Source organism: Monodon monoceros, unplaced genomic scaffold (assembly GCF_005190385.1).
Source record: "Monodon monoceros isolate NGI ecotype Baffin Bay Population unplaced genomic scaffold, NGI_Narwhal_1 Super_Scaffold_11, whole genome shotgun sequence".
Classification (NCBI taxonomy): Eukaryota; Metazoa; Chordata; class Mammalia; order Artiodactyla; family Monodontidae; genus Monodon; species Monodon monoceros.
This window is the reverse complement of record NW_021703767.1, coordinates 94,885,545-94,905,121: the sequence shown is the minus strand read 5'-3', so window position 1 is coordinate 94,905,121 and position 19,577 is coordinate 94,885,545. Positions and strand designations below refer to the sequence as shown.

At 38.9% G+C, this 19,577-nt stretch overlaps 1 protein-coding gene across 3 annotated transcripts in view; it reads right to left on the bottom strand.

Moving 5' to 3' along the window:
* TNIK (TRAF2 and NCK interacting kinase) overlaps nt 1–19,577 on the bottom strand; it is a 412,061-nt gene that overhangs the window by 117,698 nt on the left and 274,786 nt on the right. For all 3 annotated transcript variants that reach the window (XM_029213869.1, XM_029213867.1, XM_029213868.1), the window contains exons 5-7: nt 17,913–18,023; nt 14,523–14,613; nt 11,855–11,985 (exon numbers count right to left, since the gene is read on the bottom strand). In XM_029213869.1, coding sequence (XP_029069702.1) covers nt 11,855–11,985; nt 14,523–14,613; nt 17,913–18,023 — 333 coding nt within the window. The remainder of the gene's footprint in view (nt 1–11,854; nt 11,986–14,522; nt 14,614–17,912; nt 18,024–19,577) is intronic.

The following is a 19,577-nucleotide window of genomic DNA, read 5'->3' as shown; positions in this document are numbered from 1 at the left end:
TTTGTCTACAGGTAATTGAAGGTGTGGCCACTCAAATGAAGGTGCTGAGATTCCATGAGGCACACCCCAAACCAGTGCTCAGGTTTCCTAAAGGGAGCATGAATAGGCTTTCAAGTCAGACAGACCTGGATTCAAGTCCAGGTTCCCAACTGAACCGCATCCAGAAGACTGCTCAGAGCTTAGCTTTCAACTGTGGCATGTATGCATGTAGGTATGCCGCCTAGCACAAAACTTGGCATAGAGTGGGCTCAAGAATATTAATCATTTTCTTCTCCTCTACTGTGAGGTGAGACTGCCTTTGCCTGCCCAGTTTAGTCTTCTTTGATTTCCCTCTACTTGGTTGTGGCCAGTACTGTTTGTTGGCTAACCCAACAGGCATTTCAGCCCTCATTGCCCTTGCTGCCTCCATTTCAGAGTATAGGAAAGCTAAACTTGTTTATCCAGATTTCCCTGCAGCTAAGGGTGGCAGTTAAGGATGTGACCTCATGAGACCCAGGCAAACATCTTCTAGGAGCTTCTGTAAGAGCTTTTGCTTTTCCTGAAATAAGTGACAAATATAGCTGGTGTCTTGACACCTCTTCCCTACTTCTTAGTGCCTTGAATAAAAACATGCTACCTGGAGCTACAGCAACCATCTTGCAACCGTGAGGCAATAAGTCAACAAATTAATGATGACAGGGCAGAAAGGTAGGAGCCTGGGTTTTGACATCAGCGAGCCACCACACCAACCCTGGACTGCCTGCCTCCAGAATCCCAGTGACATAAGAAACATAAGTACAGCTAAAAGCATTTCTTAGTGATAATATGTATAGAGCAATAATCTGAGAAAGCGTATTTCGACAGTAAGGAAAAAGAGAGGTCCCAGTCGTTAGGTGGTCCTGGATTTATCCCACAGGAAGAGGGAAGGGTTAGTGAAGAGAGATGTTTCCTTTATTCAGTACACAGCATCTCAGATCCTCTCTTAGGCTGCTTTCCCCAAACCTCCCAAACAACCCCTTCAAACCAAAGGTCACAGCATCCCAACTCCTGTGCATCCTTTGTCACGTGCCCAAGCCAGAAATTACTTCTTCTTTAAGCCTTCATTTGATATCATCATTAAGATCATTTTTCCCCCCTGGGATTCTCTTGTTTTCCAAAAGGAACATCTATATTCCTGGCCCTATATACCCAGAGCTGCTTGTAAGCTACGCTTAACTGCCCATGCTAGAAAGCAATAAACGTCCTTGACGGGCCTTGTTCAAGCCTTTGGATACATTAGCAAGTCCCAGAGACACTTCAGAACTTAAATATGGGAGAAAATGTTCCAATTACAACTGTCAAGACAGATCACAGGAGATGAGAGAGGGAAGTGGGAGGAACAAGATGAGGAGAGAGTCGGGGAGAGATAAGTTTCCTTCGTGGCCGTGGTGGGACTCATTTTGGCAGGAGCTGGGTAATTCATTATTCTAGAGGTGCTGTGCAGCCTGGCCTGTGGCATGATTAATAGCCCAGTCCTGTGTGCATTACAAACAGAACAGAGACAAATTCTAGTGCCTCTGAGAAGGCAGAGGCAAGCACGCAACTTCTGGCTGGTGAGGAGTCAGCTGGCACAAAGGCAACTTGAACGTAATGATAGAGCATTCCTCTTGGGGCTAGGCTGCTCAGCAAGTGAAGAAAAGAACACTTCACTTTTTGAAGAAAATAACACTTCCTTGTGCTCAGCCACACAAGGAAGGAGAGGCAAGGGCAGGAGCAGAGCCCCAGCGTGCGCCAAGCGGCAGAAAGAACACATGCTGCGCAGCCAGCAGAGCTGGGGCGAGCCCCTCGACTCCTCTGAGCCCATCTCCTCACCTGTAGCCCAAAGAGAACACCTATCTTGCAGGGTTGATCGAGAATTCAGTAAGATAATATCTGCAAAGTTCATAACACAACGCAGTGTCTATAGTGGGTATTTAACAAATAGTGGCACAGACAGATCCTGAGGTCCAGTTATCACTGACTGGCAGTTCAACCAGCAAACTTGAGTCAGGTAAGCTGACAAGGAGCCCTGGTACTCAAAGAAGTTGCTGGGAGGATGCAGGAGCAAACAGGAAGCTCAGGGGAAGCAAACAGGAAAGGGCGTGTCCTTCCTTCTCCAGCCTTGCAGTCAAGCCAGAGGGACAGGCAGAAATGGGGTTAGCTGAATCCTGGCCCCATCATCCCACAGCAGAGGGTAGCAAGATGGTCTAGAGTTGACAGACAATAGCTTCATACCAGGCATAACCGGTGCAGTGGATTCTACCAAGTTTTAATTTACCAAGACCAAGAAATCAGCCATTTTACCAAGACCAGAAATTAGTCTTTTGTCATGTAATTTATTCTTTATTCACTTTTTGGAAATGTTCCAGCTGGAAAAAGGAAATTGAATTTATTGTATGGGTCCCTAAGGGCAGCACCTTAATCTAGAGATAGAAGTTATAGAGAAACAGATTCTGGCTCAATGTAAGCAGACAATTAGAGGTGTATAATGCAAACAGGCAGTTGAAATCCTATGATATTGCTGGGGGGTTTTTTAGGTCAAAATGGCTCCAAATGGCAGTACCTTCACATGACACATAAACACAAATATTAACTATCGTATATTGAGTACTTACCAAATTGGCATTGAATTAATTCCTTTACATATGTTAGCTCACTTTATTCTAATATAACGTTGTAACATACAATCGTTATTCCCACAGAGACTCAGAAAGGTTAAATAACTTCCCTGAAGGAATAGAGTGCAAGGAGATGAAGTCTACATTTTAACCAGTCCTGTCCAACTTCAAAACGCTGACTTAATTCCCTATGCCGTATACTTATATACTACATTACATATAAACAGAACCAGGGTGATGAGTTCAGGGTGACTGAGGATAATCAAGCACAAGTAGTTATTCATAATCCCATTTCCCACAGAGTCCCTTGTTCAACTACATTTGTTATCTGACCAGAGGGAAAATACTGGAAGAATAGCTTATTCTCTTCACCTGGGGATCAGCCTGGAGCCCAGAGGAGGTGGTGATATGTCTGACTAAGGAATGCTGTGTAGGTGGGTGTGAACATGGAGCATGAGAAATATGTTTAATAGAAGTTTGTTTCCGCTCGTAATAGTAACGGTGTGTGTATCATCCTTCCTTCTTACCGCGTGGGCATGAGACCTTTGTTGAAATTTCAGTGGACAGAGGCCAGGTCTCATTTGAGAGGTAGACCTCATTCTGCGATGTGAGTATCATGCTCTTACGTGACACCCCACATACATCTTGGTGATGCCCCCCTGACTAGTCAGGTTGCTCACTTTATCTCCAGTCGAGCCTCTTACCTACAGGGGCTCTTTTCATTCTGCCTGAATAAAGCCGATTACCCATAACACTGGAGAATGAGTATTTGCTCTACAGCCAGAGCACAATACTGACCCAAACCCTGCAGGAGACACCTATGACTTTAAGTGGTCCACAGCACCTGTGTGCATAGTCTCATAAACAGAGTTTAGGTGAATAACAAATGATATTAGCACAGATTGGGCCAGAGGATGAGTGGTGGGGTTGAGGGGATATGCCATGTCACTGTACTTCCTTTACTTGACTAAACCACTATGAAAGCATGACCATTTATGGTGTGAAAAATTAGAACAGGACAGAAAATAAAAAGTTTAAGTTCTCCATCCACATGCCATTTATCCATGGGGTAGGGGAGAATAAGAGTCTATTGTGTGTACTATACTGTAAGTTGCTTTGTGTACCTAGCACCGTATCTTGGGATCTGCCCAACTTCAACATATACACTACCTCATTGTTCAAATGGCTGCGTAATATTCCAGTGGACAGATGTGCCAGTCTTTATTCAGCCAATTCCCTATGAATGGGCTTTTGGCCATGGAGAACTTTCTTTAGTGAGTGGTTCTGTTAAAGCAATAAATACATAGGACTATCAAATACTTGGCAAATCCCATCCAACTGAAATGAAATTCAAGTTTAAAATAACAATTTTAACAGCCTAGGAATTTTGAACAGTTTTATTAATTTCAAGTCTTTTGAATGCTTATTATTAAATGAGAAAGCTTTCATTATTGCCCCACGTACTTATCAGGAGAATGAAACCTTTCCTTTTGCTTGAAGTGTTTTGACAGATTTTCTGAAAACAAGAAAGGAAGGGCCTCTACGGGAAAGTGAACACACCAGGCAAATGAGATTCCGGCACTCCTCCTTAGGATAGGGGTTATTTTCAGTCAGTTACTTACTGTGCCCAGTAGATTATCAGACAAAACCAGACTGCAAAAAAAAGTATGAGCTCTTCAGACCACTTTCCACAGAGACTCTTATTTTATTGAATTTCTCCAGTTTTTAAAAAAAAAATTATAGCAGTTTCTAAAGACATTGTAGACAAATAAAATAATAAATAATTAAGAAATAATCAAATATTTGTAATAAAATCAAACTATACTCTTTTGCATTTTGTCTTTATTTTAAAGAAAGGGCTTTTGTGATAGAAAACCTAACAAAGCCCAGTGGCCTTCAAGTCATCTTTTATTCTAAACATGCCCTCTAGGCTGAAAGTACCTACAGCACGTGAGAGCCCAAAATGCTGACATCAGTTTCTGAGGCTGGGATACACTCTGGCTCAAATGGACAACCAAACACACAGTAGCAAACCATTTAACTTTGACGGGGTCGCAAATGGACTTTCTAGATGAAAACTGCACATACAGATAGAGCTTGGCTAATTCCTTTTGCATAGTGGGTATTCAATAAATATACGCTGAGTGAATGAATAAAGGGTTTTGAAAGTCAGTATATTGTCAAGCTGTCTCCTGGTGACAGGCTACATTCCTAAGAATAGTGAACAGAAAAAAGTATAGGATCTGATGCCAAAGAAGAAGTAGAAAGATTAAAGTATAGCTTCTTCTCTGATCCACAGTAAAACTACAAAGTAGTTAAAACGAATCTTCAAAGAACCCCCAAATCTTCCTTTCTGCTTGGTCTTCCTAATCTACCCTTTTGTCATGCTCCCAGGACAAGTGATCAGTGAAGCTCATATTTTTGCTATGACTTCTTCTTCCTCTTGTACAACCTACATTTATGACAATTCTAAAAAACTAATTCATACTAAGGTGGAAAATGGCTGATAAGACTTGAATCTGTTCTCTCATCAGGATTCTTTATTTTTTAATAAAAGGCACAGAAATTAATCTTCAACTTATTAATGTCTCAGGATACTTTCATAATCACAAGGGCTTCCAGCACCTCTGAAATCACCCTGTGCAGCATGATGCCCCCTGTGGTTATTCATACATCAGGCTTTGTCCACACCTAGGGTTATGCATTAGGCTCAAAAATTGTTTCACTGACCCCAAACTGTATTTCTTAGTCCTAATCTGAACAAAGAGGTTTAAGATACCAGTTTAATTCCAAGCTTTGGCTTCACCAGAGGAAGTCTTCTTCTAGTTACTCTACTGAAAACAACTACATCACAGGGATCTATTTTTATATATATATATATATTTTATATTTTTGGCCGTGCCGCGTGGCATGTGAGATCTTAGTTCCCCAACCAGGGATCGAATCCACACCCCCTGCATTTGAAGTGCAGAGTCTTAACCACTGGACTGCCAGGGAAGTCCCACAGGGATCAATTTTATGCCACAGAACAAAAGTCCCATATAAACTACAGCCAGCCAAAATACTTAAAAGGCTAAGCTAAGGTTGAAAGTTTGAAACACTCTGATTCTCCATGGTATGTTATAAAGCAGTCTAAAATATCTGTGGCCCAGATGTAGACTAGTTAGCACTTGTTAGGTATAACTATTGTTTGAAGAATTGCTTATAGCCAATTATGATACACGTATCTGGTCTGGGACATATATTTTGTAGTGGCTCCTCTGAAGGGATTTGCAAATCAAATTATTTAAATGTGCTTATCATTAGCAGTTTAAATAAATGACATTTATTTTGGCAGGAGATTAATTTTTAACTTGGCAGCTGTTTCCAGACAGATTGGTGTCAGGTTATTACAGTGACTAACTCTGAAAGAAGGAGGAAATTTACAGGAGATTATTTTGTTTTTAGACCTTCAAGCTTGCATTTCTCCAAAGAAGCAAATAATTTTGTCAAAGACCTGAGACACTGGGTCCCAAAGACATTGCAATGTCTGCATCTTTGTGACCTGATTTCCATAATAACCCCACATGTGGAGAACTAAAAATGTTCTTTAATAGAGGAATTCTCCAAATATACTCTTCAGAGGCTGTTTTGTTGGTAAATTGGATATTTATATAGGATTGCATCAGAGAGAGGCAGGGTAATATATTGGAAAGAGCTCTAAACAGAGAGTGGGAGATGTGGGATCAAGTCTCTGACAAGATCACTAACGAGGTGTGCACTTGCAAAGGTCTTGGACCTCAGTTTCCACAGCTGTAAGATGAGGGTGTTTCAAGGTGATAATTAAAGTACTTTGGTGAAAAGTCCATGCACCTACAGAGAAAAGTAAGTCAGAAAGAGGAAAACAAATACCGTATCCTAACACATATATACGGAATCTTAAGAAAAAAAAAAGGGTCATGAAGAACCTAGGGGCAAGACGGGAATAAAGACACAGACCTACTAGAGAATGGACTTGAGGACACAGGGAGGGGGAAGGGTAAGCTGGGATGAAGTGAGAGAGTGGCATGGACTTATATATACTACCAAATGTAAAACAGATAGCTAGTGGGAAGCAGTCGCATAGCACAGGGAGATTAGCTTGGTGCTCTGTGACCACCTAGAGGGGTGGGATAGGGAGGGTGGGAGGGAGACGCAAGAGGGAGGAGATATGGGGATATATGTATATGTATAACTGATGCACTTCGTTATAAAGCAGAAACTAACACACGATTGTAAAGCAATTATACTCCAATAAAAACGTTTAAAAAAAAAAAGAAAGAAAAGTCCATGCGCCTATGTTCTTGAAAAGATAAAATTGACAAACCTTTAGCTAGATTCACGAAGAAAATAAGAGAGAAGGCTCAAATAAATAAAATCAGAAATGAAAGAGAAGTTCATTTCTCTTACAACAGATACCATAGAAATACAAAGAATCATGAGACTACTATGAACAGCTATACGCCAACAAATTGGACAGTCTAGAAGAAAAAGATAAATTCTTAGAAGCATACACCCTTCCAAGACTGAATCACGAAGAAATAAAAAATGTGAGTAGACCAATCACTAGTAAGGAGATTGAAACAGTAATCAAAAACATCTCCCCAAACAAAAGTTCAGGACCACGAGGCTTCACTGATGAAGCATTCAAAGATGTCATACCTAAACTTCTCAAACTCTTCCAAAAAACTGAAGAGGCTAGAACACTTCCTAATTCATTTGACGAGGGCAACATTACCCTGATACCAAAACCAGACAAAAACAGAAAACTACAGGCCAATATCTCTGATGAACATAGATGCAAGAATCCTCAACAAAGTATTAAAAAACCAAAACAACAACACATTAAAAGGATCAAGTGGGATTTATTCCAGGGAGGCAAGGAAGGGTCAACATCTGGAATCAATGTGATACACCATATCAACAAACTGAAGGATAAAAATCATATGATCATCTCAATAGATGCAAGGAAAATATTTGACAAGATTCAACATCCATTTGTATTAAAAAATAAAACGGATATAGAAGGAACGTACCTCAACATAACAAAGGCCATCTATGACAAACCCACAGCTAATATACTCAGTGGTCAAGACCTGAAAGCTAGCCCTCTAAAATCAGGAACAAGACAAGGATGCCCACTCACCACTCTAACACTCTTAGTCAGCGTAGTATTGGAAGTCCTAGCCAGAGCAGATAGGCAAGAAAAAGAAATAAAATGCATCCAAATTGGAAAGGAAGAAGTAAAACTGTCACTATTTGCAGATGACATTGGTTTTCTATCGATTTTACACATAGAAAATCCTAAAGACACTACTAAAGGAACTGTTAGAAATAATAAACGAATACAGTGAAGTTGCAAAATAAATATACAAAAATCTATTGTGTTTTGATACACTAACAAACTAGCAGAAAGAGAAATTAAGAAAATCTCATTTACAATTGCAACAAAAAGAATAAAATATCTAGGAATAAATTTAACCAAGGAGGTGAAAACTGTTACTGAAAACCATAAGACATTGTTTCAAGAAATTGAAGAAGACACAAAGAAATAGAAAACTATTCTGTGCTCATGGATTGGAGGTATTAACATTGTTAAAATGTCCACATACCTAAAGTAATCTACAGATTCAATATAATCCTTGTCAAAATCCCAGTGACACTTTTTACAGAAACAGAATTAAAAATTCTAAAATTTGTATGGAACCACAAAAGATCCTGAAAAGCAATCCTGAGGAAAAAAGAACAAAGCTGGGGTTATCATATTCCCTGATTTTAAATTATACTACAAAGCTATAGTGATCAAAACTGCAGAGTATTGGCATAAAAACAGACACACAGATCAATGGAACAGAACGGAGAGCCCTCCACACATACAGACAACTAATTAAGACAAAGGAGCCAAGAACGTACAGTGGATAAAGGAAAGTTTCATCAATAAATGTGGTGGGAAAACTGGACAGCCACATGCAAAAGAATGAAACTAGACTGCCATTTTACATGGTACAGAAAAATTAACTTAAAATGGATTAAAGATTTGAATATAAGACCTGAAACCATAAAGCTCCTAGAAGAAAACATAGGTGGTACACTCTTTGACATCAGCCTTAGCAATATCTTTTTGAATATGTCTCCTCAGGCAAGGGCAACAAAAGCAAAAATAAACAAGTGGGACCACATCACACTAAAAAGCTTCTGCACAGCAAAGGAAACCATCAACAAATCAAAAAGGCAACCTACTGAATAGAAGAAGATATTTGTAAGTCATATATCCTACAAAAGGTTAATATCCAAAATATTAAAAACTCATACAACTGGGGCTTCCCTGGTGGCGCAGTGGTTGAGAGTCCACCTGCCGATGCAGGGGACACGGGTTCGTGTCCCGGTCCGGGAAGATCCCACATGCCGCGGAGCAGCTGGCTCCGTGAGCCATGGCCGCTGAGCCTGCGCGTCCGGAGCCTGTGCTCCGCAACGGGAGAGGCCACAACAGTGAGAGGCCCGCGTACCGCAAAAAAACAAACAAAACAAACAAACAAACAAAAAAACCCTCATACAACTCAACAACAAAAAACCCCCAAACAATCTAATTGAAAAAATGGGCAGAGGAGATGATATATATTTTTTCCAAGGAAGACATACAGATGACCAATGGACACATGAAAAGATGTTCGACATCACTAATTATTAGGGAATTGCAAATCAAAACCACAATGAGATATCACCTCACACTTGTTAGAACAGCTATTATAAAAAACAAAAACAAGAAATAACAAAGAGTTGGAGAGTATGAGGAGAAAAGGGAACCCTTGTAGACTGCTGGTGAGAATGTAAACTGGTGCAGAAACTATGGAAAACAGTAGGGAGATCCTTAAAAGATTAAGACTAGAACTACCATATGATCCAGCTATTCCACATCTGAGTATCTATCCAAAGAATATGAAAACACTAATTTGAAAAGATATATGCACTGCAGTAATATTCACAATAGCCAAGGTATGGAAATAACCTAAGTGCCCATCAATGGATAAATGGATAAAGAAGATGTGATATATATATACATACACACACACACACACACACACACACACAATGGAATACTACTCAGCCATAAAAAGATGAACTCTTGCCATTTGTGACAACATGGATGGACCTTGAGGCTATTATGGTAAGTGAAATAAGTCAAATGGAGAAAGACAAATACTGTATGATTTCACTCATATGTGGAATATAAGAAATAAATGAACATAAACATATATCCCCATATCTCCTCCCTCTTGAGTCTCCCTCCCACCCATCCTACCCCACCCCTCTAGGTGGGCACAAGGCATGGAGCTGATGATCTCCCTGTGCTATGTGGCTGCTTCCCACTAGCTATCTATTTTACATTTGGTAGTGTATATATGTCCATGCCACTCTCTCACTTCGTCCCAGCTTCTGATTCACTTTGTTATACAGCAGAAACTAACACACCATTGTAAAACAATTATACTCCAATAAAGATGTTAAAAACTAAAAAGATACATGTACCCCTATGTTGATAGCAGCACTGTTCACAATAGCAAAAACATGGAAACAACCTAAATGTCCACCAATAGATGAATGGATAAAGACGTGGTACATATATACAATGGAATACTACTCAATCATAAAAAAGAACAAAATAAGGCCATTTGTAGCAACATGGATGCAACATGAGATCATCATACTAAGTGAAGTAAGTCAGAAAGAGAAAGACAAATATCATATGATATCACTTATATGTGGAACCTAAAATAAGGCACAAATGCACCTATCTACAAAACAGAAGCAGACTCCTAGACATAGGGAACAGACTTGTGGTTGCCAAGGCTGGGGGAGAGGGGAGGGAGAGGGATGGACTGGGAGTTTGGGGGTGGTAGATGCAAACATTACATTTAGAATGGATAAACAGTAAGGTCATACTGTACAGCACAGGGAACTACATTCCATTACCTGTGATAAACCATAATGGAAAAGAATATAAAAAAGAATATGTATGTATGTATAACTGAGTCTCTTTGCTGTACAGTAGAGATTGGCACAGCATTGTAAACCAACTATACCTCAATAAAAAAATTTAAGAAAAAAAGAAAGAAATGAACAAACAAAACAAAAACGAACACATAGTTACAGAGAACAGATTGGTGGTTACCAGTGCAGAAAGGGGGCACAAAATGGGGAAAAGGGATCAATTGTATGGTGATGGAGGGAAACAAGACTTCTGGTGGTGAGCACGCTGTAGAGTATACAGAAGTTGAATTATAATGTATACATGAAACTTATGTTATAAACCAATGTTACCTCAAATAATTGAAAAAAAGGTCCATTCACCTATGAAATGACTATCAGGTTTTCCCCAAGGTTGTCCTGTGATCTACACAGAGACCACAGGGTGTCTCTCTGTCTACTGGATAATCTGAACACCCACAGTTCCTACATCTCATTTACCTCCAACCTTAAGGTCTCAACTTTCAGCTGTAATTCACAACAACAATGTCACCTGACATTGCAGCTATCGATGGGATAGTAAACACAAATTATGTTTGATTATTGCCTAACGGAATGGAAAAGAGGAGGGCTTCTTGGAGAAGGGGACAACTTCCACCTCTCTACTTAAACACTGCTTTGAATTTATTAGCATATTTCTAGTTTATGGTACAAAGTATCAAGCCATAAATCAGATTTCTATGCAACACTGCAACAGGCTACAGAAACACCATAAAGTAGCTACCAACATCCCATTTGGTTCTCTCTCATTGAAAAGAAACTCTAATAATTAAACTTTGAGCAATGTAGAAATGAGTAAATATGATTATTTTTAATCAGAAAAAGATGATTCCCAAAAACAAACTCATATCTTGGTTTCTTTTAACGTGAAAAGCTCTCAGAATATATATACTTTGCCAAAAATCTAAACTATAACCAAAATAGAAATGTTTTCTAATAAGAAGCAAGAGAAGTTCAAAAGAATACAGAAAATGGTTTAAACATTTTTTACCAATAGGCAATCAGATATGATGGATGAGTTTATTACAAAGATTCTCACTTGGATGTCTTCTAATTTTAAACTCAAGTAATGTTTTTTAGTTCTCCCTTTGGATTATACAAATCACAAGCCCAAAGCCATGAGAGAATTCTCTACCAGTCTTAGGGTGAGGTGTTAGGCATGCTTCGAAACGTAATGAAGAAGTAAGAAGTCATACCTTGAAATCATATGTGGCATCTGGGTTTTCGTCACAGGCAATAACTTCTGGAGCCATCCAGTAGGGCGTCCCGATGAAGGTATTCCTCCTGCCCACTGTTCGATCGAGCTGGGCACTGACTCCAAAGTCCACTAGTTAAGGGAAGACAAATGAATAAAGTCTGTCATCTAAGGTCTTACATGCACCATTCTACTTTATGTCTCTATGGAACTGACTACTACAGATACATCATATAAGTGGAATCATACAGTATTAGTCTTTTGGAGACTAGATTATTTCACCTAACATAATATCCTCAAGGTTAATGGATGTTGCAGCACGCATCAGAATCTCCTTCTGATTTTTTTTTTTTTTTTTTTGCGGTACGCGGGCCTCTCACTGCTGTGGCCCCTCCCGCTGCGGAGCATAGGCTCCGGACGCGCAGGCCCAGCGGCCATGGCTCACGGGCCCAGCCGCTCCGCGACATGCGGGATCCTCCCGGACCGGGGCATGAACCCGTGTCCCCTGCACCGGCAGGTGGACTCCCAACCACTGTGCCACCAGGGAAGCCCCTCCTTCTGAATTTTTGAAGACCAAATAATAGTCTATTGTATGTAGGTGCCACATTTTGTTTATCCATTCATCTGTTGGACACTCAGGTTGCTTCTTCCTTTTCACTATTGTGAATGTATATATTTTTTAAAAAGTTTTTATTTTATATTGGAGTATAGTTGATTTACAGTGTTGTGTTAGTTTCAGGTGTACAGCAAAGTGATTCAGTTACACATATATCTATCCTTTTTCAGATTCTTTTCCCATATAGATTATTACAGAGTATTGAGTAGAGTTCCTTGTGCTATACAGTAGGTCCTTGCTGATTATCTATTTTATATGTAGTAGTGTGTATATGTTAATCCCAACCTCTTATCTGTCCCCCCAACCCTTCGCCTTTGATAACCATAAGTTTTTTTCTATGTCTGTGAGTCTGTTTCTGTTTTGCAAATAAGTTCATTTGTATCATGTTTTTAGATCCCACATATAAGTGATATCATACGATATTTGTCCTTCTCTGACTTACTTCAGTTAGTATGATAATCTCTAGTCAATGTATACTTTTAAACTTCATGTATAAATGGATAAAGCATACCAATGAGAAAAGCACAGGGGGTTATATCTGGTTACATCAGTGCTACATGGGGGGCCAAAAAGAGGTGTTAAATAAAAGTCAAGCTTGGGCCATAAAGGATAGTATTTAGAGGATGCAAAGAAAGTAGTTAACAGCTAGGTTTCTGGAGTCAGACTGCCTAAATTTGCATCTCATTTCTGACACTTATTAGTGATGCAACCTAAGGCTACTAGATCAACCTCTTTGAGCTTCATTTTCCAAATCCATGAAATGAGGATGATGAGATTCACATGGTGTTGCTCTGATGTTTAAGTGAGATCATCTACCTAAAAGCATTTTGTACAGGACCTGGCATATAATATTCTCTCAACAAGTAACTGTTAATTAGTGATGAGTGAATATTCTGAGGATAGCTTATGTAGTCAGTACATATATAACTGCTTTCCCTACCTAATGTATGCTTTTGTTTTAAAAGGGAATATTCATGAGATGAAAGTTTGGCCCCAAATTCTAACTAAGAAAAAAAAAATTGTATATTTTAACAAAAAGGCAAGAGCAAGTGTTTGGGATATAACCATAGGAGACATTTAAATCTCTTTGAAAATGAACAATCATATGGACGGTGATTCTTTGGTAGGAAACAAATTGTATATCCTACAGAGTATCTGTCAATCTATGCTCTTACTCATATACATCAAGTAGTCAAATGCGTGTGGGGATTCTCTACCTTATCTGGATAATCCCAGACTTATTGTGGGAAGGGCTCTAATAGACCAGAGAAAAGGGTTCCCTCACTGATAACTCTGCAGATGGAAGTGGGATAATTAGTATGCACGTGAAGTAGAATACTGAGCATCCATTTTGTACAGGTGCCCTAGATAATAATGAAATCGATGTAAATATAACTTAAAACATATGGGAATATAGCAGGAATTCATTTTTCTAAATAATGAATGTCTAACTGTGGATATTTTTAATTAAAAAAATTTCATCATTGTTATAGCAGCAACAATATAAACAAACTGTAAGATAGGGGAAACCGTTCCAAGGACAGTCACTTCTAATCTAAAGGGTCTTTGCTTAAAAAACAAACTCAATTCTTTCTACACATCGATTAAGCACATGGATCTGCTTACCATATTGTATACCAATTCACTCCTCAAAGTGCTTTTAGAAAATGTTTTATTTATTTATTTTTTGCGGTACGCGGGCCTCGCACTGTCGCGGCCTCTCCCGCCGCGGAGCACAGGCTCCGGAAGCGCAGGCTCAGCGGCCATGGCTCACGGGCCCAGCCGCTCTGCGGCATGCGGGACCCTCCCGGACCGGGGCACGAACCCGCGTCCCCTGCATCGGCAGGCGGACCCTCAACCACTGCGCCACCAGGGAAGCCCTAGAAAATGTTTTTTTTAAATAGCCAAAGAAACATTTTCCTTTCTATTCTAGGTACAATGACCTCCAAATCCACAGCAACAAATTTACATTCATTATTAAAAAAAAAAAAAAACAGCTGAAACAATCCTATCATTTTCTGCAATTCCTAGGCTCTCTGGATTCTGTTCTTACCTAGTTTAACTTCTGCATTTTCAGTCAGCAAGACATTTTGCCCTTTAATATCTCGATGAATCACTTTATGCTGGTGCAGGTGACTCAGCCCCTGGAATGAAGGAGAGTTGAGAGGGGTTAATAGGAATATAAATCCAGATGTAAAAAATTATTTTGGATGTTAATGATCCAAAAAATTTAAACTCACCCAGAGATACTTTCATTATTTTATTTATATCTTTCATGTGGTCATAATTCTAAATGGAGCACAATGTTTGTTTGTTCTAAACTTCAGGCAATGATCAATATAAACTGAAATATACAGGTGGTCATTGCAATGCCTGGTACGGTGTTAAATGAAACACTTGTATATCAGCTTTTATCTCGGGTAACAAGGAACCACACAGGCCATGACACATGCACATGTTTCAACATGTACATGTTTCAGCGAACAGTACTGTGAATAGTGAGGACCACCGGTATTTGCCAGTTGGTAACAGTAATATCTACAGAGTCTGTACAGAAATCTGATTTAACTGAAGCCTCCACTTTTTTTGTGCAGTTTTTGAATTTAAAAGTTATTATACAATTTGAATTAAGTACAATAAAATATTACTCAGACCAGCCAAGAAATTTCCCATTGGCTTTAGCCAATGTCTCACATTAAAAAAGGAAAACAGCAACTTCTATTTCCTTTGTTAATGTTCATCACTGTCATTTTTAGTGCTTTATATTTGTGACTCTGTGCTCATGATGTGAAATAATTATTCAGTGACATCTCAACCTGATTGTGTTCCATTTCTCCATGAATTACTCTGATTTGGGTTTGTTTTTTTTGTGTGTGTGCTGTGGGTTCAAAAACCTAAAGACTTGTTCTAAGGTGGTCTCATGTTTCTCAGATAAACTGTAACCTAAAAGAATCTAAAAATGGAGTACTGAAGTAAATCATCTTATGCTAACACTTGTTAATTCAAGTGTTGTTGTTTTTTCTTTATGATTTTCTGTAGTTTTAATTTTTTCTCCACAATAACAAAACCATGGTATGAAAGATGAAGTTGAAACAAAGATAAAAAAAAGGACTAGATATCTGAATCCCCTTTTGTTGAGAAAATTCAGCATGAGAATATGAATGCCCCAAAAGATCCATGTTTGTGGTTAGGAATATCAGTAAACATAAACCATGAGACAGGACAGTTTGAGGCACTAGTTTGGGTCTTATAAAATTACCTTTTTTATCTAGTCGATTTGGCTTGAGGTAGGCATCAAATAGATTAAAATGTATAGTTTTCACAGCATATTACCACTCCATGAACCCTTAAAAGAGGGACTGAAGATCCGTTTCCTTCTTTTACCATCAAAGTGGTTGGAAGCAGATACCACAGCATGTAAGTGAGCCAAAGGTTGTATTTAATGAGATCATAAAATGCATGGAGGGTCTTCTCTGAAACTTCTTGCGGCTAGGGACCTTTGGGTGATCACATGTCCCTTCCAATGAGTCACTATATCTCAAATACCAGTATTATCATTTGGGAGAACATATTGGAAGAAGGAAGAAAACCATGTTTTCACACATTTTAAAACCAGCTATTGAGAGATACTCATGGGGTGAAACATCCTTGCTGCTTTTAGAACCCTGGAGATCACGTGACTGATCCCCAGTAGGGTTACCCAGGAGTGCAGAAAGCCAGAGTGGGCAGAACCAGCCCTGGAGACTCAGTAGATTCTTGGCACCCATGGGGTGGTCTGGATAACTAAATAATCTGTCATGCTTTCCTGAATGAGTAAAATTCTACACCAGAAATCCAAATTAACTTTACACAATGGCACATCAGTACTTGGAGATACATGTCAGACTTGAAGGAGTTCAGCAAGCATACCTCATTGTTTTTCCCTCAAATTTTGTTTTGTGCTCTGAGAAATCTTTTTGCCTTCTCCAAACCATGGAGGTATTATCCTATATCTTCTCTTAAGAGCTTTATTTTTTTATATCTTTTGTACTTATAACCATAATCCACCTGGAATTAATTTTTAAATATGATATAAAGCAGGTATAAGCTTCATGTTTTTATATGGATATTCAACTGATCAAGCACTATTTACTGATTAAAAGACCCTTTCCCTACGTGTTGCAGCACTGCTTTTGTCATAAATCAGGTGTCCGTATGAGTGGGTCTGTTCATGGACTCTCCATTCTGTTTCATTGGCCATTGTCTATTCTTGTGACAATACCACTCTGTTTAAATTACTTAGCAGCTTTATAATAAGTCCTGGTAACTGGCAGCATAAATACTTCAGCTTTGTTCCTCAAAATTGCCTTGGCTATTCTTGGCCTTTTGTATTTCCATACAATGTTTTAAAAATCAGCTTGTCAAGATCGACAAATGTACCTAGAAGGATTTTGATAGGCAGTTTAATGATACCAAGGATCAGATTAGGGAGAAATAACATCATTATAATATTGAGCGTTCTAATTCATGAAATAGTATATACACCTCTATTTATTAATGTCTTCTTTAATTTGTCTGTAATATTTTGTAGTTTCCAGTGTAGAAATCACTCACATGTTTCTGTACATTTATTTTTAAGTATTTGAATTTTTATGCTAATACAAGTGTTATCATTTTAAAATTTCATTTTCTATTTGTTTTTTTTTTCCTAATGTGGGTTGAATTAAAGGGATACACATAGTTTTTTAATGCCTTCCTCCCTCCCTCCTTTCCTTTCTTCCCCAGCACATAATCTGTCTCTCAAAGGCATATCTTGGACACATCATGCAAACCGTTTTACCTTTTGTTCCCTTATACTAAGAAGGCAGAGTAAATAGATAAGTAAATAAATAGCTTCCAAGCAGATCTAGTAAGAATGCTCAGTGGACATATAATAGCCTCCTTATTAGTAGCAAGAGATAATTAAACTAATCTGAACAAACTAAAATATGACCAATTACCTCCTTCTCCCTGAAGTGAACTCAGCAAATACATGACACTATTGTCTAGGTTGTCTGATTGTGCGATTTGCGGGCAAAACCGGGCAAATGGGCACATTCTTGTCCACTGTCTTGACTGCTTTTAGATATTGTCTCAGAGAATTTTTTTAAGGTAAAATCAATTAAACTAGGTTATATGTACTAAAATGGCTAAAGTCACACAAGTCTTAAATTAGTTATAAACTTTCACAAATGGAAAACTCAAATGAGTGATCAAAATATCCCTAAACAATCCATTTCCTAAGTGGGACACTATCTCTGTGATCCAAAATCAGATTTCCAATTGGAAACCCCATAGGAAATGAATCCCAGGTGAAGAGAAATCACCCAATTAACCCTCCAAATGAGAGTGCACACGTTTACAAATTAGTGGAAGGTCAGTGCAAAGTTCAACACCTCCCAAGGTATCCCGTGTTGTCACTTACTCGTAAGATCTCCCTGCAGATGTACGCGATCCACTCTTCCTTCAACGTGTTACCTTTCGTGTTCTTGATCAGGTCAGTGACAGAGCCAGCACCACAAAACTCCATCACCAACTGGCAAAGGAAGCAGACATGCCATCATTATCATTACACTTCACGGCTTCCAATGAGTTAAGAAAGCATAAGGTGTCCCACCTGGCTGCTCTGGAATGCCATTCCTGCAAAGAAAAAGTGACCATAAAACGATATATAAAACATAAATTTTTATCTTAATTTTTTCCCAAAATGAAAGAAAGGAAAGATTATTTTTAATTTTCCAACCTGAAAATTATAGCTGGAAAACTAGGAAAATCTTCATATTCTAAGTATTTGTTTTAAATGAGGGCAGTTAGGTGGCACAGATGTAGTTGAGAATAGCCCTGTGTTTTTATCCAATGGTCAAACTCAACTTTCCTATAAAAGTAGCATCATTCCCCTGTCTGAAAGAGCTGTGGTTGTCTAGGCGATCCCAAGTCAGAACAATTCAAGTGCACACTGTTTATGTTACTGGCTTGTAAGTAGCACTTTAAGCTGTCAGAGTGAGGACTATCTGTTTTTAATTAACTTCAGCAAATGTTCCCAGGAGGCTGGACATATCAAATAAATTCAATAAACAATAAGCCCTAATTTAGCACTTTTCATCCCCAAAGCTCCAAGTTCTCTATAAATATAAACTCATTACAGTACTCAGCAACTTTATAAAATAGGCAGAAAATGAACAGCTCCCTTAGTTAATGGAGGAGTAGAGACTAGAAGAGGAAAAGCTATCCATTTGCTTTTACATTCATTTTCTAGGTTTAGAGAAACACATCCATCTCCATACATTCTCCCTCTTCTTCAAAAAGTCTGCCACAAAAGTCCTCTTTTTGTGACAATAATTTAGATGACTAGCAATCAATCCCTGATTTGACACTAGAAACAGAACTAATACGGGGCCATAATGAAATCACATTGATGGTTTTGGCTTTGTCCAAACGTACATTCCTAACCTCAGCACCATGTCACCAGGTCCTAAAAGATACCCCACCAGGCTGTAAGATCTCTGGGCAGAAATAATGTTCCCTTTTTTTTCTGCATGTCTGGTTGAAACAATAAAAACTCATGAAATGAGTTTCCTGAATGAGTTTCTAATGTCTGTTCTGATTTATCTTCTTATGATCTTACAAAGGGTAATGAAACCCTCCAATCTTCTCCAGAGTACCGGTGGAGACTGATCAGGAGCTTTTGTAAGGAAATTTGAAAATGCCACAATAGACCTCGTTCCAACCCAGTAAGAGTTGTAAAATTACCATATATGAGAGCCAGGAAGCTATCAAGGACCACAATATCATGTTAGAAAGGACTGAGGAATCAACTTTAAGAGGTCTCACTGGCCAAAGATGGGATAATTTGAGCATTGGTAAGAATAAGAACTGCAATATCTTGAAACACATTAAATATGCTGAACTAAATGCATTAATAAAGACACCCCTTAAAAACAATATAATTGGGGGGTTTCCCTGGTGGTGCAGTGGTTGAGAGTCTGCCTGCCGATGCAGGGGACACGGGTTCGTGCCCCGGTCCGGGAGGATCCCACATGCCGCGGAGCGGCTGGGCCCATGAGCCATGGCCGCTGAGCCTGCACGTCTG